Source organism: Rhinichthys klamathensis, unplaced genomic scaffold (genome assembly GCF_029890125.1).
Source record: "Rhinichthys klamathensis goyatoka isolate OS25496 unplaced genomic scaffold, OSU_Roscu_1.1 h1tg000825l_1, whole genome shotgun sequence".
Taxonomy (NCBI): Eukaryota; Metazoa; Chordata; class Actinopteri; order Cypriniformes; family Leuciscidae; genus Rhinichthys; species Rhinichthys klamathensis.
The window spans coordinates 103,120-129,110 of record NW_026607208.1 but is presented as its reverse complement, the minus strand read 5'-3'; the positions used below and the strand labels follow the sequence as shown (position 1 = coordinate 129,110).

The window sequence follows — 25,991 nt, the reverse complement described above, 5'->3', positions numbered from 1 at the left end:
CAAAAGGATTAACAATGCAGATGTATTTTTTACAGCCATCTCTGATCATATTTACAAAGGGGGCAAACACTTTTTCACACCACTGTAAATATATAGAATTTAAAAAAATCTATTCTTTTTTAATTGAATGTATTCAGTTAATACAAAAAATGACAATGGTATCCATTGTTTGGTAATTTGCCATTTCAAATGTGGTAATTATAAAAAACAGAAATGAAAAATCCTGAAAGTGTCTCTTAAAGTAGATCCCATATTCATTTTTAAACTATTTATTTTGTTGTGTTTATATTGATTTTATGATACATTACAAATCACAAGTCACTTTAATACGTTGAATTTATTGGCCTAAGAAGTTTAGTTGATATTTTCAAAAGCAAGCTCGAAGTAATTTGATTTATTCTTTACAGCCACATAATTTAACATTTAACATAAAAGAACAGACATCTAAGAGGTGTCCGAAAATTAACAGGTGATATATGATGACACAATACATATACAAATCATTGGATGGAATTCATGGAAATAAATAAAATGTGTAATTGGAAAGGAAATAATCAATAAATTAATACTCAAACAACATTTTCACAAGAAAACAATGGTTAAACCTGAGAAACAATGAGCAACATATCACATGGGAGACAATTCTATAGTTGTACATGTATGTGTGTCTTCACACGTGAGTGATTAAAACATACAATCCTTTTCTATTCATGAGCACTCAGGGTGCTTTTGCTTGAGTCTGAGCCTGAATTAGTTTTTCTCATTTTCTCTGTCCACCTCTGATCTACATTCACTGTGTGTTCTGTTGTGCTGTTAACCAGTGTTGCAAGAGAATGTGGCTTATAGCTCACAGTATACTTCTCCCTTTTATTTTGTTTCGTTACCAAAATGTTGGTACCTATTTTCTGTGCATACATTCATACTTCACATGGAGAGAATGCAAGCAGCTCACAAGAGAAGGTTTTAGAAGGCAAACAGTATTAAGATGAATGACTGCTGAATGTTCAAGTTTTCCTCAAGAATTTACAAAACCGACAGTGGTTCATCAAGACCACACTGCTTTAACATCAACACACCAATAACTTGAGTACAGTTCTTTGGATTCAATTTCAGTATGAAAATGTCCTCAGATCCTCCTTTTCAACTGTATACACAGACTCAACCTTGCATTTGTAAACTCTTCCTCCATGTTTTTATAATGTTTTTTTTAGTCCATAGTCTTATCACTCCATGCCATGGATTTCCTCTTGGCCAGCTCCATCCAGGATGGTTGGGCACTGTCACGAACAGACTGCAGAGGAGATGATGATGGTGACGATGAAGGTGATGATGATTGTGGCACTGGTTTCTGCTGCCATTTATCCTCTCTGTCTGTTTGCCTCATGGGAACAGAAGAGACTGATGCTTCTAGAAATATCAACACCAAGTATGAGCATATAACTGAATTGTAGCAATCATGTAAAACTCATATTGTATCTCACACTTACGCATTGGCATACTTGGGTCGAATCCTGTGCTTGTACCTGAGACTTTTGAGATCGGTCTGAGAGGAATTGTTGATTGAGATGGGCTTCGGGACTCTGATGTGGCTTTCTGCTCACCCGTCTATAAAAAGAAGTAAAAAGGAAATCTGAAACTATTCACAAAACAGAATATACGTAACACAACTGTACTAGATATTGTGAGTTCTTGAATTTTTTTATTTAAAAATGTATAATTTTATATGAATAATTAAAGATCAAACGTCTGTTATGTTAGCTTCTGCTCTGGCCACTATAGGGGTCGGTAGTAAAACCTTAGTTAAACCTCAGGGAAATATGGAGTGAGCATGCTTTATTGTTGATGCAGTTATTTTTGATTAGTTTCTAGCATAAGAGTAAGACTCAACGTTTTGGCGACGAGGATGACATCATATCGTTTATAAATGCCTGCTTTGTTTTTGCCATGCCCGGGTCCGTCCTCGTAACAGATTCATACTTGGCGGAAGAGGTTTGAAAATGATCTTGTTGCCATCGATGCCACTGGAGATCATTGGCCGGAGGAGAGGAAACATTCTCTTCCTCTAGTGCCTGGGAGCCAAGGGGTTGAAAGTTTACTACATGCTGCTTAATACAGGTCAAACTGTTGCCGATGCTTTCAAAACATTAGAGGAACATTTTCAGCCTGCTTGGAATGTTGTAGTCAAACGCAATATTCAGACAACACAATTCAGACAACGTGCTCATTCAGCGATTGTACGGACGAGATGATACGGGATCAGTAAAAGGAGAAATCATCCCCAGCACACATTTGCGAGCAACTCTTGCTACAGCCACAGTTAACAGTGAAGAACGCAATGCTGTTAGCTGGTCAAACAGAGATCGCTGCGAAGCGCTCACAAATGTTGATGCCGCAGGATGCGTAAAAGATTAAACCTGCTCAGCGTGGTGCGCTATGACGTAATCGGAAATATCATGGAAAATCAGCGAGTAAAACACAATCACTGTCTACTGCACAGTCCGATCGTAGTTGCTTCCGTTGTGGGTCTAGCTCTCACTTTGCCAATGCTCAAAATTGCCCTGCCGCAAATGCTTTGTCCATCAGGTAAAATAAGAGAGTCAGCACAGCCTGTACAGCCTTCCCTTATCAGTTAGAAATTCAGTTTCCAGAGAACTACAACATTTACAGGTATCATCGAGCACGTGGGCGTCGCCTTGGCCTCGGCACTGGCAGCTTTTCAAAAAATCATACAATACTGAAAGGACTCGATGGAGTCCAGAACTACCTGGATGATGTGATTGTGTATGGATGCACGGCATCCCAGCATGATCGCAACCTGCAGGCTGTTTTAACAGGACAATGGCCTGCAGGTCTCACACTGAATCAAGCGAAATGCAAGTTCAGTTGCACAAGCCTTCTTTACTTGGTACACACTCTTACTGCGCAAGGCCTGCTACCCAACCACTGTCACATTCAGGCTAGGATAGCACCAGCCCCCACAGATCCAGCCAAATTACACTCATTCTTAGGACTGGCATCCTGGTATTTGCAGTTGGTGCCAAACTACTCTTCAAAGGTGAAGCCACTGAGGGCATGCTTAAAGAAAGTCATGTCATCTTTGTGACTTGACTGAGGACGCACAGAAAAGCTTTGAGAAATTGAAGTAGCTCATTGTGAACAACCCAGCTCTGGCAATCTTTGATCTGGCACTACATACTTTAGTAACCTGTGATGCCTCGGACTATGGAATAGGGGCTGTGGTAACGCAGATTGATGCTAAGGGTTCTGAGGTACCATAGCATTTCTGCCCAGCTCTCTCACAGCAGCAGAGCGGAAGTATGCCATAGTAGAGAAAGAAACTCCAGCATACATCTGGGCTGTGAAGCGGTGGCAAACTTGTTGGTGATGCCATAGGTTCACCCTTCTTATGGACCATCAAGCGCTAACTACTCTGTTGGAAGGTATGGAATGCGCATTACGAGATGGGCCCTGTCCCAAATGGCACCCTAAACACTTGCGGTCTTCCTATGAGTCCCCACTTTCGTGACGTTATGCCACTTTGACTGTGGGGAAGAAGTTCTGAAACCTAAAATGACAAATGGGACACCCTATGGACTCGTATACTTCACGGACACGCGTACGCAGTAGCCACAAGTCCACAAGACCAAAAGTGCATATTAAAGTGTGCCATTTGGGACAGGGCCATGGTCTGCACGCCTGCTCTGCTTCAGCTATTAAGTGTTGTACACACTAGGATCTGAAAATGTCACAGAAGACTGCCTCTCACGCCTACCCTTGCCCGCCTGTGAGGGTTCTGATTCTGCCATCAAACCTGATATGGTGGCACTACTTTTTGCTGAACCCTTTGCTCTGTCATTGGAGGAGTTTTCCAAAGAATGTGCTGCTTGCCCTGAACTAAAAGCACTATGGTAGCAACTACTTACAGGCTGGCCCCAAAACAAGAAAAACCTTCGACCTGAGCTGGCATCATACTTTCATGTCAGGGATGAACTTGCAGTACCAGACAACCTGGTTTTAGAGGTCCATATTGCTTGGTGGTGCCCATATCCCTGTATGGGGCCATAATTAATTTAACTCATCAGGTTCACCAGAGCATCGTCTGGACCAAGCAGCATCTTTGTGACATGTATTGGTTGCCTACGACAAAAGTGCCAAAACACATCCGCCTCTCCCCTTCAGCCCATACCACTCCTTTTTGCTGCTCCATGGTAAAACTTTGGACTAGACATTGTCGGCCTATTCGAGTTAGGGACCTGGGATTGCAGGTATACACTCACTTTAGTTGACTATTACAGCAAGTGGAAATAGCGTTTACCAGCAATGTAACTACTGATACTGTCACTGACTTTCTTGCCATAACATTTAGCCATTTTGGCAACCCTATGGATATTGTGACTGACAATGGTGTACAATTTACATCCCTTGCCTTTGCTGATTATTTTCTTGCAAACAGGAATATAAAACATGTTTGTACCTCCCTCTACTGTCCTCAAGCTAATGAGGCTGTGGAGCGCATGAACCGTGTCCTGAAATATTGTGTTTAAACTGCAAGCTTGACGGGTAAGCCCTGGAAAACTTCTGTGAGAGATTTTTTTTGCTGCATTATCATACTACACCTAATGCCACCACAGGTGTTGCTCCCAGTGAACTCTTCCTTGGATGTAAACTGAGAACAACCTTACACTGGGCCCTCTACTGATGCTACAGTGCAAGCTCGTGTCCACGCCCGCCAGTCTCAAGTCAAAACATACACTCACATCAAATGTGCAGCGAAGCCATCTGTGTTAAGACCAGGAGACAGACTGCGAGTAGACTGATGTCTACTCATGTGAAAAGGGCAGTCAAAATTCAGTCTACCTTGTACAGTGCTGGGGGGAAAAGGACGGGACGTGTATATCCTTGAAGACAGGTCTTTGTTGTTGCTGCAGTTATTTTTATTCGTTTCTAGCATAAGAGTAAGATACAATACCATCCATGGGGCTTACGTGAGAAATGTGTAAGTGATAAGACCACCTTTTTAGTTCAAATTCAGCACAGTTTAAACTCTAGTGACCCCATGTGGGGTTTTTTTTCTTCATTTTTTCAGTTAAAAGTGTTGTTTTTGCGCCCATGATAATCACATGTATTATTACTAATAATAGATAAGGTGTGTATTATTAATAATAAATTAGGTAATTTTAGATAGGCTAAATAACACTTATTCAATCAAGTTGATTCATCTTACTTGAAGAATGTGAGTAGAGATAACATGTTTCCATCATGTGAAACTAATGTACATGATTGAATCAGATTTAGAGTTTGAGAGTTTTAAGAGTTATTTTTTTATTGTAGTAAGCGTTTACTCTCTGGCTTATATATGACTGAAGAAATCGAGTGTGTTTGGAGATAGCATAATACTGTATATGATACCTTGGTTGCAACAGTTGTTTGAGTCTCCCAGCGCTGCACCAGCGGGGTCTTGTTTCCTAATCCTGCTGCCCACACTGGTCTGCCATCCTCGAGCCCGGTCCCCTTGCCTTGAGGCACATACGCCCTGTCAGCTTTCCCTGAGATTACGGTGGGCTCTCCTCCCTCATTCTGAGGCTGATCCTTTGACACAGTATTGGCAGACTGTTGGGAGACTAGGTGGGATGTTAACTTTGGGCTTGACGACAAATGTGGGTAACCTGGGGGAGGTGTGGGACGCACTATAGCCTGTGTGGAGGTCTGTGATGCTGCTCGCAGTGGTGATGACTGTGGTGCACATGCTTGTGCACATGCCGTGAGTACGGCTTGAGTGGTGGATTGTACGTTTGATGTACATGTAACTGTAGACTGAGTTGGTTTTGTTGTTGAATTACAAATTTGAGTTTTGGACTGAAACTGGACTTCTCTGGTACTTTCTATTTGAGATTGACTAGTGGTTGTCTGAGTTGAATTTGCTGAAGTTTGGCTTGTTGATGCTGTAGTCTGAGGTTGCATTGGAGTGAACTGTGTGGTAGATTGTGTGGATCTTCCAGATGGCTGTGCAGATGGCAGTTGTTTTGTTTCTGTAGGTCTCAAAGGAGGTTGTGTAGCTGTCGGCTGGCTTGTAATGTTCTGAGCGATTCTTGGATTGGCTTGTGAAGTGGATGTTTGCATTTGTGGTTGTGTTGTGGTCAAGGTTGTTGGTCGTGATTGCAAGCTAGGAAACTCAGGCAGTCTACTGGTAAAAAGCTGTTGCAGACTTCTGGTCTTCTCTCTGGCCATCTCCATCCAGGACACCTCTGAAGCTGTAGATGTTGGTGTGTTCTCCTGAGAGGACACTGCTGTAGTCTCTTCTCGATTCAGGTCTGTAACTTCTTTCGAGGGTGAAGGTACAATCTTAATGTCTTTGCTGGCTGATGGTAAGGGCTGAGGAGGTTCTGAAAATACATACGAATATCTATTTATCAGAATACCATGCAGCTTATTTCAGTCGAAACCACCCATTTGCATGGAAAGAGGTGATCTAACCAAAAAGGGTAACATGGGTGAATGTGAAATTAGGTAAGACTCTCAAACAAAGCTAAAGATAGGTGCATCCCAATTCGAGTGTGGAAGAATGACACTTCATGTTCTCAACTAATACTTCCTTAAATAGCGGAGGGGGAGGAACTATCAGACTCTGATGTTGGATGACAAAATAATCCTTATAAAATTCATACACTAGACAGATGAGTATATAGTGCATAGTATAAGTGCATAGTGTATAGTATGTAATTTGGGACACAACTTATGATTCAAAAGATTCTGATTCGAATTCAAACACTTTTGTTTAGGGTTGGAACCAATTTTTTTTTAAAAATTGTTTAATTTGAATATACACAAGGATAGAAAAGACTATAGAGTGGTGCAGGTATGACATCACTTTGTAGGCCAAAACACAGAAGCGAGTTAGCATTTTAGCACTTCCAGTTCCATCATCCTGAAGTCAATGGGTTTTTTTAATGGGGTTTTGGTTAAATGGCTGAAATACAGTAAGGTCTGTGGTGAACACAAGCTCAAGACACTTTCACGTTTTATTCTGCTACATAAAATACATCAATATTACCCCACTCGAGATTTTTTTTTAAGCTGTTACGTGTCTTGAAAAAGGCGGTTGCTAACAAGGGGCTAAATGGGACTGCAGAGGCTGTCGGGGACATTACACGTCATTACAGTGAACAGGTAAACTCAGTCCGCTTTTACAGGCTAATTTGGCTTATAATTGTGCTCTTATAAACTATTCGAAGTCAAAGATTCTGGGAAAATATTTTTAGATAAAGACTGAAATAGTTGTCGGAAGCTTAGTGATGGTGACGTTGAATTCGTGCGACCGTGGGGCAGTTTTTGACTGCATTTAGGCTTCAAAATTAAGTTATGTTCATCTGTGTAAAGTATCTTGATGGACAAAATGTGCATGTATCAGAAACTTTTGTTGATCACAGAGCTTGCTTTTATCCTATTGGGTTTTCGTCCAGGGAACCAGTGTGATGCTAACTGCCGGTTGGCCTACAAAGTAACGTCATATCTGCACCACTATTATAATTCCCGTTTCATTGATGTGACCACTAACTGCAAAAATAAGCTGATATGTTTCAGTGTATCAAAAACACAGCTTCCAATTAAATCAGTGCAGTTACTTATTGCACTAAGAGTAGTTAATGATTTAAATTATACATCTTGTAAGTTCTTTTCCAAAATATTTCCAAAATTAAATATGTTACCACAATCTTTATAGTTTAGGACAATTACTGGATTGTAATGAAGCATTAAGAAACCAGAATCCTTAAATTCTTTACGATTCCCTAGCTATTTTTGTAATAATCATGTATCACTACTCACTGGGCTCTTCTGCTTATCGCTACTCTTTTTAAACAATACTAAAATTGACTAATCATTAATAAGGAATAAAGATAATACAGACTTTATTGGTTTAATGATTTAGTAAAGTCATTTGTCAGTTTGATCAGAAGAGGTATAACTTGAACATAGATGTATGAGCACAATCTGCCATTTGTTTACTCAGTTGAGTAACCACTATCAGTGTAATTACAGACAGAGTCAGATGGGCACAGTTAAACATTTGAACAAAGCAGCTTTCTAAATGCTTTGACTCAGACAAGCACACCGACTGTTTCCTGGTATGACCTTGAAGATTATCCTCATAAGATATGTAGCTGTTCACATTTGTCATAATTGCAAACTAAGTAGTTAAGAGGACTAACCTTCAAGCACCATGGGAAACCACAAAAAGAAACTCACCAGCATGTCTGAGAAAGCCAGCTCTCTCTTTGTCTCTACAGAAACCCTTGGATGGTGAACTGGAGGACTGAACTGAGGTTGAGGATTCATCGGTTTGGAGATGAGGGTCTTTGAGTTTAGCATGGAGTCTTATAGACCCTGGGCTGGTGTGTTGATCTTCAGCTTTTATGTAGCTGGTTGAATCAGACTGTGAGGCCAGAGGTGGAGTCAGCGAACTGACTTCAACACTGTGGCCTTTTGCCTTGTCTTCTGATTGAGCTTTGTCCAAACGAAATTTTAGCGAAAGAGAGGTAGAGCGAAGCTTCACTCCAAATGCATTTGTAGTCTCCCTCTCTATTCCCGGCGTCATGTCTTCCATCACATCCTCAAATGCCTCTTTTGCCAACTCCTGTACTTCTTCCTCAGTAGCCTCTACACCAATCTCCTGTATCCTGTTGTCCTGACTCTCCTCTTTTATTGGTATCACTGGATCAAAGTCTATTTTGTCTTCCTTCTTTGATACTGGTGGTAAGTTAGCACATGGGTCTTTTATTGTTTTCTCAACTTGTGAACTTACCTGCCGCTCTATCTTGAAATTTAAAGAAGGTTTAGTAGGTTCGGTAGCTTCTTTTTTCAGTCCAGCTTGCCCAACTACTCCAGTGAAGCTTGCAGTCCTCGGCCGCTCTTGATTCTTATCTGAGGAGACATTGAAGTGGAATGATCCAGACACAGTTCTCTGGCGCTTTATGGATTCTGTTTGAGAGTGATCTTCCTGACTAACAGCCGACACTGTGCTGACTGGCTGAAGAGTCTTGGACTCTTGTTTTTCATCTGTAGATGGTACAGTTCGCCTCAAAGACGATGGTCTTACATTCACTCCACAAAACACGTTGCCCGGAGCATAAGTAGAGGCCAGACGATTTTCTATATTTACTGCATTCTGAACACTATATTTGCTCCATGTGTCCATCTTGTTTTGTATTAGCATAGCATTCGACTTCTCATCTTTCACAAGACTCGGTTCTGGTGTGGTACTCACATTTGGTCCTACAGTTGGGCTTACAGTTGACACAAGGTTACTTTGACTGTTCTTGAGAAGTTTGGAGCTATTGAGCATCTCACTTACTTCTCCTTTTCCCTTTCTATCAATTGGCACCACTGGGATTGGCAGTTTGGCTACTGGTGACTCAACTGGAGTCATATCTCTTAGGCTAGGGCTCGGAGGTGATGTGGACAGGATTTTTCTCTCAAGCTCAGGCTCAGCAGAAACTTGTCTACTATCTCCAGCAGTCTGCAGAGACATTAAAGGTGAAACTGGAAAACTCTTGATTTGTGAAGCCGTAAACCTCTCCCCTGGGCGCAAGACCTGAGAGGAATAAGAGCGAGCTCGAGGTATCTCTTTTACGAGAGCCAGCCCTTCCTCTTCCTCCCTCATAGTCAATGAACAGTCCAGATTGTTCAAACTCTCAGATCGTGCTCTGCTTCCAGTCTGCATAGGAAATACAGGAAGAGAGGAAACAATTGGTCAATATCTTTAGGAAAATCTATTAAATATGAACTGTTACATGGAAAAGAACAAGATGAAATTCATTTTTTTCCAAAACCATTAGTGCTGCAGGAATAAGTTGTAAAACTCGGAAATTACATAGCATTTTTGCACTTCTGGTTCCATCATCCTGAAGACAATGGGTTTTTGGATAAGGTCTGTGTTTAACACAAGCTTGTGGTATGTTCAAGTTTTGTTCTCTGACAAAAAATACATCAGTTATACTAGTCATGATTTTTTTAAGTTTTCAAAAAATGTCTTGAAAAATGCGGTTGCTAACAAGTGGCTATGTTATACAGGTTGTCGGGGACATTAAACGTCGTGATGGCTTTTACAACCTAGTTGTGTTTATAATCAAGCTCTTGCAAACTATTTTAACTCAAACGTTACAACTTTTTAAACAATGATCGAAAGACTTGTCTGAAGCTTAGCTTTTTAATTCTGCCGATTACATTTAGGCTTCAAAATTCAGTGGTGTAAAAGTGGTGTTCATTTGTAAAGATTATCGTTATGAACAAAATGTGTGAGAATCATAAACATTTGTTGGTCACAGAGCATATTTTCTACAATAATTAAAAAGCCAATGGAAAAATCCTGTTGGGTTTTTGTCAAGGGAATGGTCCAGGGTGATGCCTACAAAACTACATCATCACTGCAGCAGCGCTTTATAGAAATAGATAATTGGTTTAGAAAGGGCCATGAAAAATACTCACTGAAGTGATTACCCTCTTGTTCTTGGCACAGGCCCTTTGGTTCTTAGGTTTGAGGGACATACGGTGACGGGCAGCAGAGTTGTCCAGGAGGGAAGTGAACTGTGGAGGGGTGCTGAAGTCTACCCCTGAGCCAGGGGCAAGTGGGGAAAGGGGTGCAGGTGCTGGGCTGATAGAACGAGGAGAGAGAGGCTGTGAAGAGGCCTGGAAGGGGAAGAGAAGCACACAATTAAAAGGGACATTATTAGACAATATTTTAGACCATATAAATCATTCACATATAGGCCATGATATAGATGTATGAATGACAGGCATAATGTCAACACAGAGGTGAAATAGCGAGGGATATAAAAATGCAAACACAATGACATGGAGGTTTACATCATATTTAGACTGGAATGAGGACAAGAACTGGTATCCACACAAAATGGATAATAGGTTTAATCACAAACTTATGCAGATGTCTGATCAATGATTGTTTAGTCTGAAAGGCCAAAGCTGTGCAGATTTATAATCATTTACACACACACGGACATTACAATACACTACGTCACAATAAAGATACGGATACTGCTGCTATATTATAGTACAAGCACCTTGTTCGATATGCTGATGTACAGTCCTTCACCACGGGACACTTCAGGGGGGCTACGAGGAAGGCCGTCATCTTCTGAACTTCCACCTAAGTCTTCACGACGTTTCATAGGCAACAGAAGGGAGGGAGGGCCTAAATGCATCCTCTGCTGCTGGAGTTTCATCTGATCAGCCGAAAAAGTGACCTTTCAACTTCATTGTATTCATAAATTAATAAAGACTATTTGAAACACTTCTGTCAATCACATTGATGTGTGTTTATAAAGTGTGCAATAATTAAGCTTGAACAAACGTTACCGAGTTTTGTGTGTTACTCACCTGAAGAACTTGAATTTTGCCATGAATGTTCTCTTGAGACAGAATTCTTAGCGGTTCAGTGTCTGAATGACTGTGCTCTGCCTGAAAAATGCTGTCATGTGAAAATGCCCGGGATCCCAGCATGCCTTTGGAGCAGCTTTGAAGAAAAGATGTAAGAAGCAAAGAGGTACTTAGTGTGGAAATAATAAACGTTTAAAAAAATATACTTAAGTAGGAACTGCATGTAATGTTTTTTGGCACTTAATTTTATGTTAATTGCAATTAAATAGTTTAAATTTATATTAAATTCAATTATCTGACCTTTAGAGTTTTGTTTTTTTTACCCACTAAAGTAGGCACTTTATTTACATACTGTAATTACTGTTGTCTTTGAAATATGGTTAAAGTGTCCTACATAATGTACTGACAGGCATTTGTGGTAAACTAAAATGTACTTTAATTTTATTCTTTTGAAACTTGTATGTCATTTATTTAAATACATTTGTAATTAAACATTTGTAACGATGAATGATGCAATTAAGTACATTTAAAATTTGTTAACTTTGATTGATATATTAAATTAAAAAAACAGTGAAAATAAATAAGTACATCACATGTGTGTTAGTATGTTAGTACACATCAAAATAAGTGTACTTCTTTAAAGCACAACAAAAGAGTATTAAACCATGATTTAAAATGCATTTTAAAGTTAAAATTTTTAAAAGTGCAGTCAACAAAAAAACAGTCAAGCATGTTTAAGTATACTTAAGAGGCCTTTTATTTCATTAATATTCTATTATCTGCAAAAACAGGTTTTTTTAAAACATACTTTTAAGATTTGAAGTACAAATGCACATTCGATAAAATAAGCACACAAGGGATCATGCTGAGCTTTAAGTGGTTTCAGAGTGACACCATGCAAGTGTGAGTGTTCTTAAGTCATACCATGCTGACAATCAGTGTGAACACTTACTCTGAATCTTCCACACCCCATGTGATATCACTTTCAGACTGACTCTGCTTCATACCACCGTCTTCCTCTTTCCTCCTTATCTTCCCAAACAGGCGTGACTTAAAAGACTTTAATCTAGACTTTTTCCTTCCTAAACATAAAACATATCATCCCTTTAGCTTAATTTCTTTATTACAGTAAACTCAGTGAAATAAAAGAGACAAACATATACTGATTCATTCTTTTTTAGAACAGTCTTCTGACCTGTTAAGTCATCACTGCCTTCTCCCTCTGGGTCTCCTGAAGCCTCCGGAACATTCATCATCACCGGTACAGCTGTTAATGAGGACAGTTACGCAGAAATCAGATAAGATAGAATGAGGAGGAGTGAAAGAGAAATACAGGAGGTGTAGGGAAATCGTCAGCGGAATTGTCAAAGGAAATGTTCTAGTCTAGAATGGTAAAAGAATAGAAAATTACAGTTTAATAATTATTAACTATTAACTGTTTCTCTTAAATTCACAACAAACCAGTTGTTCTTCAAAGGAGAACAGCAGACGAGTAATCTATTGAAATGCGAAATACTTGAGAAATGTTATATCTCTGATGTGGCAACTTGGCTAAATTCTCTCTGCCTGCGATAGGTATCTGATAAGAGAATGCTTTTCTCAACCCAACAGAGACCAAAGGTTTCTTTTGCAGTCATATTTTCCATGTTGCCAGACGACTGCTTTCATCTGCACTATACCTACAATTATGTATGTTACTTTAGAACATACAATACTGTTCAAAAGTTGGGATCATTCATATTTTTTTAAAGAAATTAATAATACAGCAAGGATTCATTAAATTGATCAAAAGTCACAGTAAAGACATTTATAATGTTACAGATCATTTCTATTTCAAATTTCTATTCATCTAGGAATCCTGAAATAATGTATCACGGTTTATACAAAAATATTAAGCAGCAACAAATAAATATTTCATGTTTCTTCAGCAGCAAATCAGCATATTAGAATAATTTCTGAAGGATCATGTGACAGTATGTGTGTCACACTTATTTCACTCTTATGTGCGTCTGTATCCTTTATTATGACAACAAACCTCTTATCACTGACCATGTCTTGATAATGCAGATATGCACTAACAGAAAAAAAACATGCAAAGTCCACCGAGTCCTTCCCTTTTAAAGACATCTGCTGTCTATTGTGAAAAAAAAAAAAAAAAAAAACTCAGCATGTACAGTATGTGATCAATTGTTAAAATTAGGGATTCACCGATATGAACATTTTGGCCGATACGATAATCGGTAATTCTTTATAATTGAAAGCCGATAACCGATATTTTTGATATATAACTTTATTTACATTTTGAGAGGCTGATTACAAAAACAAAAGTCTCACCATTAAAAGCCATGTCCCAAGCACACAAGTTTTCATTATCATTTTATGTAGCCTATTTGACAGACCTGCGCTGCACATGTTGCACTGAACTGTATTTTCCTCTTTTAAAAAAAAAAGTGATTACAATCATATTTCAAGCTATTCAAAACCATCATGGTGAACAGTGTACACCTGAAGTCTCTTAGCTGAAAGAAATAATCTATTTTTTATCGACTTTAATATATCGCCCAAATTTTCTTATCAGGCCGATAATGATAACATTTAATATGAACATATATCGGGCGATACCGATATGGTGACAGATATATCGTGCATCCCTAGTTAAAATAAGTCTAAATAACATAAGTCTTCATGTTTGGGTACACAGAATCGAATTAATCTGTGGTTAAGGGATTTTCTTAAAAACCTTTGGGGTGGCAATGCTGATTTTGAAAGAGAGTCTGATTTTTATCAGTGGATAAAATAAATGATGAATACATAATCAGCATGTAACAGCTTGTCAACATGTGCCATTTTTCCTTAGTGGAAGCAGTCACTGCCTTATCAAATAGTAACATCAGACACAGATCACATGAAATATGAAGATAATCTTTGCTGGAAGACATTTCATAGAGATCACTGTAAGATTTCCCTGAGCACTAATCCAACAACTACAGAATAATCTTAAACTGTTCACAGTGGCAGAAAAACAGGGGACCAAAAACTAGAAAAAGATTTTTAATGTTTTTTAAAAAAAAGTGTCTAATGCTCAAAAGTCTGAATTAATTTGATTAAAATTGAAATATTAATACAATTTGAAATAACTGTTTTCAATTATAATACATTTTAAAATGTAATTTATTTCTGTTATTGCAAAGCTGAATTTTTAGCATCATTACTCCAGTCTTCAGTGTCACATGTCACAAAAATCATTCTAATATGCTGATCTGGTGCTTTAGAAACATTTTTAATTATCAATGTTGAAAACAGTTAATATTTCTGTGGAAACTGCGATACATTTCCCCTCCCCCCAGGATTCATTGATAAATAGAAAGTCCAAAAGAAATGTCTTTACTGTCACTTTTGATCAATGTAATGCACCCTTGCTGAATAAAAATATTAACTTCTTTAAAAATAAATCTTACTGACACCAAACTTTTGAAATTAGAGTACATAATGTTTGACTTTACTGTTTAAGTATTTCATATTATATTCATAATAATAATGAAATAGCTATGAACGATGATATTGCCCTAGACAACAAAGCTTCAAATAATATTAAGCAAGAAAAAAATACTTACTTTGTCAGTGAGAATCCTTCTTTTTCCTCTTTTCTGTGTTATTTAGCTTTTGTTCTTGTTTTTTAACGGAAACACATGTCCTTACATCCAATGAACCATGACAGTTCTTCCCCAGTCACAAACACGCAGAGAGATGGAGGAACTTGGAGCAAGAGCAAAATCCAGAACTGGCGGAAGAGAAAGCAAGGAAGAGGTAAAGGAAAAGCAGGCTCTGACAAAGACCAGCATGTTTGATGTTTGCTAGTAAGGAGTTGGACACACACTGACTGTCGAACTGTTACATTTCCAATACATGATTTTCCTGCACGCTTAAGCTCTTTACAAAATACAAAACAGCTTTTGGAGCAGCGAGAGTGTGCCGCTGCTGGCCGAATGCAGAGCTGATGAAGACAATATAACTCACCACCAGCACTAGACCAGCAAGAGAGTGTGTATGTGTGTGTGTGTGCTGATAGAATACGCATAAGAAAGCTATTTGGTCAAAAATGAACAGAGTCAGTCAGGCCTACTGCAGGTAGCCAGAGCATCACGTCTGATAAACCTGTTGTGTTTGTAAATAATAAGAGACTGTTGAAAATATCACTAAGACAACGAACAACTGTCATCTAGCTATGTCATACATTTGCATCAACACGTCAGAGTACTTCAGTCAGTTTTTGTATGCAAATCATTTAAACAATGTCACATTCCATTTAAAGGTTGCTAAGCAAAACATTGATATGGTAGTTTATACCTACCATATCATTTGTTTGCTTATACTGTACACACTACAATTCAAATGTATGAGGTCAATCATTATAAGAAATGAATCCCTTTACGCATTAAATTGATCAAAGTGACAGTAAAACCATGCATAATGTTACAAAAGATTCCCATTTCAAATAAATAGATGTTAAACAGAATCGTGCAAAAATGTATCACAGTTTCCACAGAAATATTAAAGGGGTCATATAATGCCATTTTTGTACAAGCTAATATGATTCTTTAGGGTCTAAATTAAAAGTTTGTAATATACTTTATTTAAAAATTCTCATTAGTATTGTAAGAAAACACTTATTTTACCTGGTCAAAAACAGCTCTGTTTCCAGCACGCCGTTTCAGTGCATATGACTTTAAATGATAATGAGCTTTGCTGACTCCGCCCCTCTGTTCTGTGTACACCGTTTGTAACACAATAACACAATAACCATAACACGTTGTTCAGTATAAATTATTATTATGCATTATATTATATAGGGATTATGCATTATATTGAGAACGTCATACATAGAAAACATGCCGTAATGTACCCTAAGTGTAAACCTTAGACGCGTTCATTGTGAAGCGTGCAGCTAGCGATTTGCAAAGATTGATATAAATATTAATATAAAGATTAATAAAACGTTACACTCACTTCAGTTCTTCTGGAGCAGCTGCAGGAACACGAATATCTGGTACCGATCCTTTATTCAGGTGCAGCTTCTTAGCAAAACCAGCTTTATACTGATCCTCGTTTATAAAGCAGTCTGGTGTGTGAAATGATTCGCGCAAACATGAGAGCATTGACGTTGCTCGTGGGGAATATTCCCTTCGAAAACAAACTCAGCCACTGCGTCTTCGGCGGTTCGGATTAAGGAACATTAAAATGACTGTGTTCGTTATTACACCCAAGAACAGAACACCACAATCGCTTAGACGCCATTCTGCTCATAGACAGTGCTCCAGCATATCAACAATGACCGCGCCGGTCCGCGCAGACTATGATTGACAGCTCTCACGAGCGAGGGCGGGTCTGTGTTGAAACGCTCCTGTCAATCAACAATCGTGGGAGGGGCTTCCGTTTTATTGACGTCACAAAAACGAACGGCTCAATTTGAGGCAGGGGAAAACATATAAGGAGATTAAAACAAAAACACTGGATGGATTTTTATCATTATATGATGGTTGTGTACAGGCACTGCCAACACACATTTCAGTACAATCAACTTGAAAAAGTGCATGTACCATTATATGACCCCTTTAAGCAGCACAACTGTTTTCAAATGGATAATAAAAGTAAGCAATATTTCTTGAGCATCAAATCAGCATATTAGAATGATTTCTGGATGGGTCATGTGACTGAAGACTGGAGTAAAGATGCTGAAAATTTAGCTTTGCCATAACAGGAATAAATTACATTCTAAAATATATTAGATTCGAAAAACAGTTCATTTTTTCGAATAAATGCTGCCTTGGATAAGAGACTTTTTCCAAAAATCTTACCAACCCCCCAAGTTTTGAACAGTAGTGTAAATGCAACACATGGAACAAATATGGGGCAAAATATTGTATAAGCATTACTGGTGACATCAACAATTAGATATGGAAAGCATTATATTCTTCCTTTTAAAATGTAAGCCTATTTATTTTGCAGTCCTACTATACGTGGTTAGTGCATTGTATTTTTATTAATAATATTTATCAGGGTAGACTAGTCAGTTGAGAACCACTGCATAAACAAACCTATCAGCATCTGAACTAATCTGTAATGCTGAGATCATAAGCATGTTTAAAATTGTTCAGTTAGGTGATGTAGTGGAGTTAAGCAGATGATGTGCTTCATTTTCTTCTGTGTAGACAACGACAGGAGCTCTCAACTCCCTCCTGCGTGTTACTATAAGTATCTGTGAAAGTAGGCTACAGCCTATTTGAAACGTTTAAAAGGTGAGATAAAGAAATGACAGACAATTGGCTGTCAAAAAAAAAAAAAAAGTACTCGGCCCATTGTTCTCATATGTACGTCTCCATCATTGACTTTTTAACCCTAAAAATTGTGACACTCTCATTTAACTACCCATTATCTCTGAGGATTGAACGGTTTGTATCCGGCGCTCTGTAAAACACAGAGCAGCTTTGCCCCAGATACAGGCATAAATCTGTGTCAGGATCCAGAGTTGGCCACAAATCCCTCTCCTTTTCTCCTACTGGACAAAAGTCAGCTCAGCATCTGGGTGACTTTCAGCCAGCCTACATTATGCGTCTGGCCTTTAATATAATCCATCTGTCAATTTACATTTTTATATTCAGACATGCATAGGGTGCAAAAGTAATCTGCACATATGTTTTATTTAATGTAAACCAAATCTTCCAATGAACATTTTACTACTGCTGAAGCGACACTTCATTTCCTCCAATTATTGCAGGACAAGGAAATATATTACCGTCATATGCTAAATTGTTTCAGACATTTATAGCCAGTATGCATTTATATTTTACTTTTCATTTCATCCTAATCAGCAGGGTGGTCTATGCCGCAAATATTCGACATACATATAATAACATATACTTTGTACATATTTGTATAATTGAAGCACATTGCACACTGGTTAGTGTATGTGCTACATTTTGTGTGTGTGTATATATATTTATATATAACTATAAGGTTTTTAGTCAGTCACACAAACGCTTGTTTCCTCCAGCAGTGGTTTTGAATTTTGGTTTCAAACACCCATCTCTAAAATTACAATATTTTTAGTGAATTCAGTCTTCCAACTAAAATGACAAAATATTCATGTTTTTGTAATAGCAGTTGGGTAAGTAAATTGAATTAAACCACTTCAGACAGCACAGTCAGGAGGGAGATTTTAGGGTATTTTTCATGAATGTCAGGGCAAATTGTCACGTGTTTTTAATTTAGTAATTTTATGCAATTTATTAATTACAAATTATGTTATTGTTTTGTTGGTCAAAATATTGGTTTTATATTTTGTTAACATTTTGAATATTATATTGTTGTCTTGTTTAAATGTTGCATTTGCATTTTCATTGACAAAAAAAACTCACAAATAATTTAAAGTTGTTGTTTTTTATATCTATAAAATATTTACACACACGCATGTAGTCAAATCATTATCATCATCATCAGGGTTAATCTCACAAAACCTCTGAAGAACATGTTTATGGTCATAAATTTCACTTCAAAATCATGAGAAATTATATTTTTTACCACTAATAAGATTAGCAGTGTGACAATTTTATGACAATTAAGCACATAACTTTCCCAAGTAAAATAATAATAAAAAGCTAGAAGTGTTTACATTTATAATACAATTTTTTATAAACAACCAATTCATTACTAAAACACAACAAAAACATATATATGTAGGCTATATATATATATATATATATATATATATATATATATATATATATATATATATATATATATGTTAACATTGTATTACAGTGCAACAGTGCTTAATTCTCATGAAAATAATGTCTTAATTGAAAAAAAAAAAAATCTTAATATGTCCTGGATCTTTCATGAGATTCACCCATCATGATCATCATCACTCCAGTCTGTCCCAATGAGAGGTGAATGGTGTTATTTAGAGACAACGCTCTATATTTTTCATGAACCGAGATGAGGAGCACATATCGAGTCGAGATTAAGGGCGATTATAGATTTAATCTCCTCCTGCAGGGAATTCATGCGTGTTTCATTGTAACTAATGGATTCGAATATGACAGGCAAAAGAAGCATCTCAGGCAAACATGTCCAAGCAAACAAATACTACACAACACCTTCTGCTTTTGATTTACAGTTATTAAAATCAACAACATGCCTTATCCCTTCACAAACAGCAATGCGTTTATAGTTTGAATGTCCCATATAAATATTACTCAGATATTCAAAAACCCATAAAATACAATATAGGTTACCGTTTGTAAAATTAGTGTGCACGTCACAATAGCAGATATTAAGTAAGTTTCAATTTAAAAAACTAAACAAAAACTTACAGCAACCACTATAACAATATCTAAAATCAAAATGAACACGACAACTGACATTTCTGTCCTAAAACTTAATACAAATATAAATATAGTAGCGTAAACTTACATGCTGATGTAAATCATGGAGAAAGTGAAGTTGATGTGATCTCTGGCATTCACTTGCTCTTTAACTGAGCCGGTGGAGGAAAAACACCGTCAAATTAAGCGATACGTGACGTTGAGCACAAGGTGAAATATAACGCAAATCATTCGCTTTCACAGGATGACTGAAAGTTCACCCATTAAACACAGGATGGCGCTGCTGTTGTACAGAATATAGATTTAATCGAAATCAGCATAGTTAGTAAAAACAATAGCCTTTTACAAAACATTTTAATTTAGGGCACATACTGGTGGTGACGAACATATTTTACACAGTACTAACTTATTTACAACTGAACTTTGGTTTTTACCATAATTACAGAGGCACCAGATAATGAACACCAATATCAGTGTGTAGAATGTTTAAAAACACCAGAATAAAGCAATGAAGCAATAGGTCTCAGGAGCCTCTGTATATTCCCCTGCAATACATTATAAAAAAGACAATAAAAACAGTTCTTCCGCATAATTAAAAAGCTCAAAATGGGATGGAAAGGCACATTTCCAGTCGTGCAGGTAGGTGTGTGTGGACTGCATTTGAAATTAAGTCCCATAAATATGGCAGACAGTGGAGAAGCTTTAGAGGCAAGCGTTTTAAGATGAAGTCTTCTTAGTGTGTTTAGTATGAAAAACGTCCACAGTGGTCTCATGACACTCTCTCAAATCATAATCACAGTATCCTACAGAGAAGCGACCCTTAAAAAAAAAAGAGAACATTTTTATATATCTATTATGCAAGCACTCACAGAGAACATTTCAGAGGTATAAATGCTTAATGGACCAGATTATAGCAGGTTCATTTAGAGGGTACCTTTGGTTTCTTGAAATAGTCGAGTCCCCTGCCGATCTTAATTATCCAACCATTATTAAACCTGAGGAAACAAAATGAATATATACATGATATAGACAATGTTAAGACATTATGTCCCAGTGTGTTTACGGTGATACACAGTCAATGAGAATGATATACCTGATCTCCCTGTCATGAATAGTAGATGAGTACTGAATATCTAGACAGATATTTTGACACTGTAGCGACTGCTTTATTTCTGCCAGGGCACTGGTTTGCGGAGCGGAGCGGTCCTTAAAAAAAACCCCCATGATTAAGTCAATGTATGTCAACTTATACCACTGATGAACAAAATGATAAAACTTTACCTCATCCAGTGAGGTCAGAAGATGAATCGTCTTTACTTGACATGGAGATTTCAGCAGCATTTCACAGAAACGAAGAAAGTTATAGAACTGCAAAGCAAAACATTTGTAATGCGTTTCACTCTGTAATAGTTATTTAGTATCTCAGCATTTTACTGACTGAATCCTGAATCTAGGAGCATCACTGTGTGGTCTCTACCTGATGGACATGCCGTACATAGGGGTCCTCCACCCAGACTTCAGTCAGTCCGTCTCTGATGTATGGTTTAAAGAGGGATTCATAGCTGAAACCAGTGGAACTGTCAGCTATCTTTATCTGCTCATGGTATTTGCCCTCTGACAGATGAGATGACAGTGAGAAAAATTAATAGTAAGGTTAATTAAACCAGGGAGTTTCAAGCAATTAGATTCCACAGAGCTCCAAATATGATCATCCACACTCTAAAGTTTAAAAGGCAGCTATATATTTTCGACACCCAATTCATACTGTGAACAAGTAATATTTTTAAAATGTGTTAAGTATTAGTTGGCATTAAATTATTTAAATTAAAATGGTATTATTTATTTTAATCAAATGTTTTTATTTTTATACATATTTTGACACTGTTTTTCTAAAACTTTTCCACGGACAAAAACTTTTGACACTGTTTTAATATACATTTTATTTAAACTTTACAGTTTTTATATAAACTTTTTTCTGGAGTTTCAAAGTCATCATTTGATCTGATTCTACAGGATTTTCCAGGAGAAATGTGTGTCGCGTTTTTTTAACGGTCCACCTGGAAACAAAACCACTCATGGAAGAATAAAAGTATGTGAAGAATATGAAGTTCACAAAATACATCCAAGACTTTTACGACGGTCTGCTATTGTAGGAACATTGACGTTACATTTTTATGCCCCTGAACATGACGTGGCACAAAACGAACTGTGATTGGTTGCTTTACATGTCAGTCAGACGGCCTCTGGGGGGTCCTTGGCCAAAGAAGGCTGCTATAGAGTGGTAAAGGTATGACATCACTTTGTAGGCCAAAACACGGAAGTGAGTTAGCATTTTAGCACTTCCGGTTTCATCATACATCAACATCACCCCACTCATGATTTTTTGAAGCTGTTATGTGTCTTGAAAAAGGCGGTTGCTAACAAGTGGCTAAATGGGACTACAGAGGCTGTCGGGGACATTACACGTCATTACACTGAACAGGTAAACTCAGTCCGCTTTTACAGGCTCATTTGGCTAATAACTGTGCTCTTATTAACTATTCTAACTCAAACGTTCTGGGAAAATGTTTTTAGATAAAGACTGAAAGAGTTGTCGGAAGCTTAGTGATGATGACGTTGAATTCGTGGGACCGTGGTGTAGTTCGCTTATAGCCTACCTTTAGCTTTTTACTTCTGGCGACTGCATTTAGACTTCAAAATTCATAAAAGTTGTGTGCATCTGTGATAATTAACTTGATGGACAAAACTTGCAAGTATCATAAACTTTTGTTGATCACAGAGCTTGTTTTTAGCGATAATCCAAAAGCCTGTGGGAAAATCCTATTGGGTTTTTGTCGAGGGAACCAGTGTGATAACTGCCGGTCGGCCTACAAAGTAATGTCATACACCACTCTATGGAGTCCAAGCCTTCTGCTGTCAGTCTGAAGGTCTGGCTACTCGAGACTACCCTAGTGTTGATTACTCGAGGCGTAATCAGATTACTTTTCCCCCCAAGTAACTAGTAAAGTAATGCATTTTTTGAGTTACTTTTTCAAACAAGTAAATCAAGTGACTTTGTTTTCCAGTTTATTGATGGACACCTCTTGTGTCCCCATGCAATATTGTAACCCATTACTTTTAAAAGTAACTTTTCCTAACACTGACACTAGCACTCTATTGTGGTGGCCCCCTGGTGGTCCCCGGAGCCCAATTTAAAATTCCTGGTTTAAACCACTTTCTTTACCCTCTTTCAGTTTGTTCGCATGGTCTTTGATCTGTTCCGCTCGGTCCATGTAGCCCTTGATCTTCTCTCTGTAGTGGACCTTCTTTGAGTCATCTTTAACAGCTAGGAAAACAGTGATTATATTCAGAGTAACATTTAAATCCATAGGCAAAAGAGCACATTTACCATTTCCATACCTTTGAGGGCATCCAACAGGAGCTGGATCCCTTCCTGGTAGCACACCAGAGCCTCCTGAAAGCGTGAGCTATGATCGAGCTCCACAGCTCTCTTCAGGACAGAGATAGCAGAGCTCTCCATGCCTGGGAGGAAATCATGAGCCATGTCTAATCTCTGTGATGGCTGTAGCAACAGAAGTGGCAGCAGTGCTGAAGAATACAGTCCGGCTGACAGTGATTCTTACATGTGCATTATGTTATTGTGTACGTTAGTCATAGCAAATAGGTCTGCACTTCTTTATGCCTTTCGAAAAATCACGAGAAGCACAACATTGTCAACACTATCCAAGAAAATAAAAACTTTCGTGATATAATGCTACACTAAATCAATGGAAGCACATTTACTTATTTAAAACGAACTAAAATAATGACACGTCGATTGTCCTCGAACAACTTTCTTATCGAACTAATCAGTTTTTAATCAGAGACTACACTGTGACTGTGCGTTTCCTGTAGGAACTCAAGTGTGAATACCTACTTACGTGTTTATTATGCTGAGGGACCAACTTCCGTTTCCGTTAACCCAGATCACTAAAAAAAGTCCATATTATTATTAAAAGTCAATAGCATGGTTTAGTCAATTACGTTGTAAACTATAACAATGCATCGTTCAATAATTTGTTGCCCAGAAATATACTGAAACTATAATATTATAGATTATAGCACAGATTTGTTAATTTTTCACAAAATGTACTTGATATATTTAAATTTAATTTAAATAGGCTAATGCTCATGTTATCATTATTATATCAGCCTATTTAAGCACATCATATGCATTTACATGAATGTAGCAAAAATAAATGCACTAAATGCACAAACACTTTGGGGAGAAAATATAAGTTTGAGCAATAATAGAGATGCTAGCAAAAGAACAGAAAACATATATCCTTCTATTGCTGTGTCAATTGATTATTTACTTTAACTCACTACTGTTTATTTAGGTTAGGATGTGGTAGTAAGATGTTGTTGTACTGTACTATGGTAGTTGCTCAGTCATGATCTGTCTGTATTTAAAAGGGGAAATGTAGCGTTATCTATAATCTAATGTGTAATATGACATTCACCCCACATAAAATGTAGGCTTATAGAAATATGATAGGAGTGAGAGGCTAAAATGATTAAGAAATGTTTAAATGTGAAAGTTAATGTGATTAAAACTAGTATAAGGGGATGTTTTGCAAATCTAGTATTCAAAAATGATTCGGAATGAACTGACCATACATGATGAAACAGATTTTCAGATCATCTACTGAATTCTCACCAGAGTCAGAAAATCAAATGGTGGTGTTGACAGCTAATTATTATACATTTTTGAAAATTATTCAATTAAATTGAATATTATAAATGATATTTAAATCTATATATTCCCTTTAATCACACATGTATTGCACGTAATAGCCATTTTACTTTTAAATTATCTAAATAAGTGTGTGAGGACAAATGATCGTGACAGAAAATAATAGCACAATTACTTATAAAGCTAAAACTCACAAGAGCCTGTGAGACCTTATTGAACGCAAAGAATAGATAAACTAGAAAAAGGACATCCGGGATAATGTCTGACTTTGCTTGATTTATGATTTCATAAATATCTTACAGTGTTAGATATGTGCAAAAGTATGTGCAACCTTAAAGGTGCTCTACGTAACTTTTAGCGGCCTCTAGTGGTGATGTTTCAGATTGCAACCAAATTTTACAATAGCGCTCGTGCTCGAACTCATAGACAATACCGTCTATTACGCAAATATCTCGGCGAATACTTGACGGATTCGGCGAGCACCGAGCTCGTTGGGACCATCTAGTCGAGCTGAAAAGAACCATATAAGTTCCATAGTTTTTGGTGCTGTTTTCACGATCTCAGAAGAAAATCGCTCGTATCTCTGGAACGCAAAGACCCAGAGAGCTCAAATTCGGGGGAGGAGGTCCCAGGGGAACCCTTGCCCGAACGCTAGAGTGGCGGGCCTCGGGGATGCCCCCTACCGGATCGCCGTTCGCTGGGACCCCCGATTTCGAACGGCTATAACTCGGGGAGCCGGGCGATTTGGACCTCGGGGGTGGGCTCGTTCGAAAGGCCCCTTCCAGCACTACGAACGATTCGAGTATTGGGAATATTGATCAAAGATTGACTGAGATATAAGCCGAGAAACGTGCGCCTTTAACCGGACGTAACTCCCTGACCGTCTACAATAGACTGTATATAAGGAGAGGGGCTCGGGAGCGCGCATGCACGTCACATCCGTTGGATTTCGCGGTAAATCCGACCCGGAGACTTCACATAGAAATAGGAATACTGGCCTTCAGAGGTAATAGCAAAACTCGACAAGTGGATCATTTTAATGTGTGATTACAACCCCTTCACACACAGGCAATAAAAAAAGGATTCATTTTAGTAGAAAAGTTACATAGAGCACCTTTAAATACATTTTTTAAACGAACCTTTTGGAAACAGTTTTTTTTTAAATATACATATTTTTTTCCTTTTTTTAACAATTTTAATAAGAAAGTAAATAAGAATACATTAATGTTTAGAAGGGCATTGTGATCATCTATGATATCAAAGTGGAAATGCGGTTATTTTCTAAACGAATTTGAAATTTGCCTCCATGCCATAGAATAACCAATTTTGGTTCCCTAAAGAACCTTTCAATGAACAGTTCCTTAAAAGCACTTAAAATAATTTGAATAATCTAAAGAACACCTTTTTTTTTAAACTAAATGAAAGGTTCCATGGATGTTAATTGACCATAGAACCATAAATGCCATTAATTAAAGAACCTT

General features: G+C 37.7%; 2 protein-coding genes across 2 annotated transcripts; both read right to left on the bottom strand.

The window, feature by feature from the left end:
* Nucleotides 1-257: 257 nt before the first annotated feature.
* On the bottom strand, nucleotides 258-20,140 carry cracdla (cracd like a). The gene is made up of 11 exons (XM_056243671.1): nucleotides 19,864-20,140; nucleotides 15,006-15,147; nucleotides 12,587-12,658; nucleotides 12,344-12,473; nucleotides 11,392-11,527; nucleotides 11,076-11,237; nucleotides 10,483-10,683; nucleotides 8,245-9,712; nucleotides 5,410-6,383; nucleotides 1,488-1,605; nucleotides 258-1,407 (listed from the first exon to the last, which is right to left on the bottom strand). The coding sequence occupies exons 3-11, from the start codon at nucleotides 12,645-12,647 to the stop codon at nucleotides 1,208-1,210; spliced, it is 3,450 nt and encodes a 1,149-aa protein (XP_056099646.1). The 5' UTR covers nucleotides 12,648-12,658; nucleotides 15,006-15,147; nucleotides 19,864-20,140; the 3' UTR covers nucleotides 258-1,207.
* A 193-nt stretch (nucleotides 20,141-20,333) lies between these two features.
* On the bottom strand, nucleotides 20,334-23,509 carry mitd1 (MIT, microtubule interacting and transport, domain containing 1). The gene is made up of 7 exons (XM_056243672.1): nucleotides 23,175-23,509; nucleotides 22,999-23,100; nucleotides 21,253-21,389; nucleotides 21,057-21,143; nucleotides 20,869-20,981; nucleotides 20,710-20,770; nucleotides 20,334-20,594 (listed from the first exon to the last, which is right to left on the bottom strand). Exons 1-7 carry the CDS (start codon nucleotides 23,317-23,319, stop codon nucleotides 20,493-20,495), a joined length of 747 nt encoding a protein of 248 aa, XP_056099647.1. The 5' UTR covers nucleotides 23,320-23,509; the 3' UTR covers nucleotides 20,334-20,492.
* Nucleotides 23,510-25,991: the final 2,482 nt, after the last annotated feature.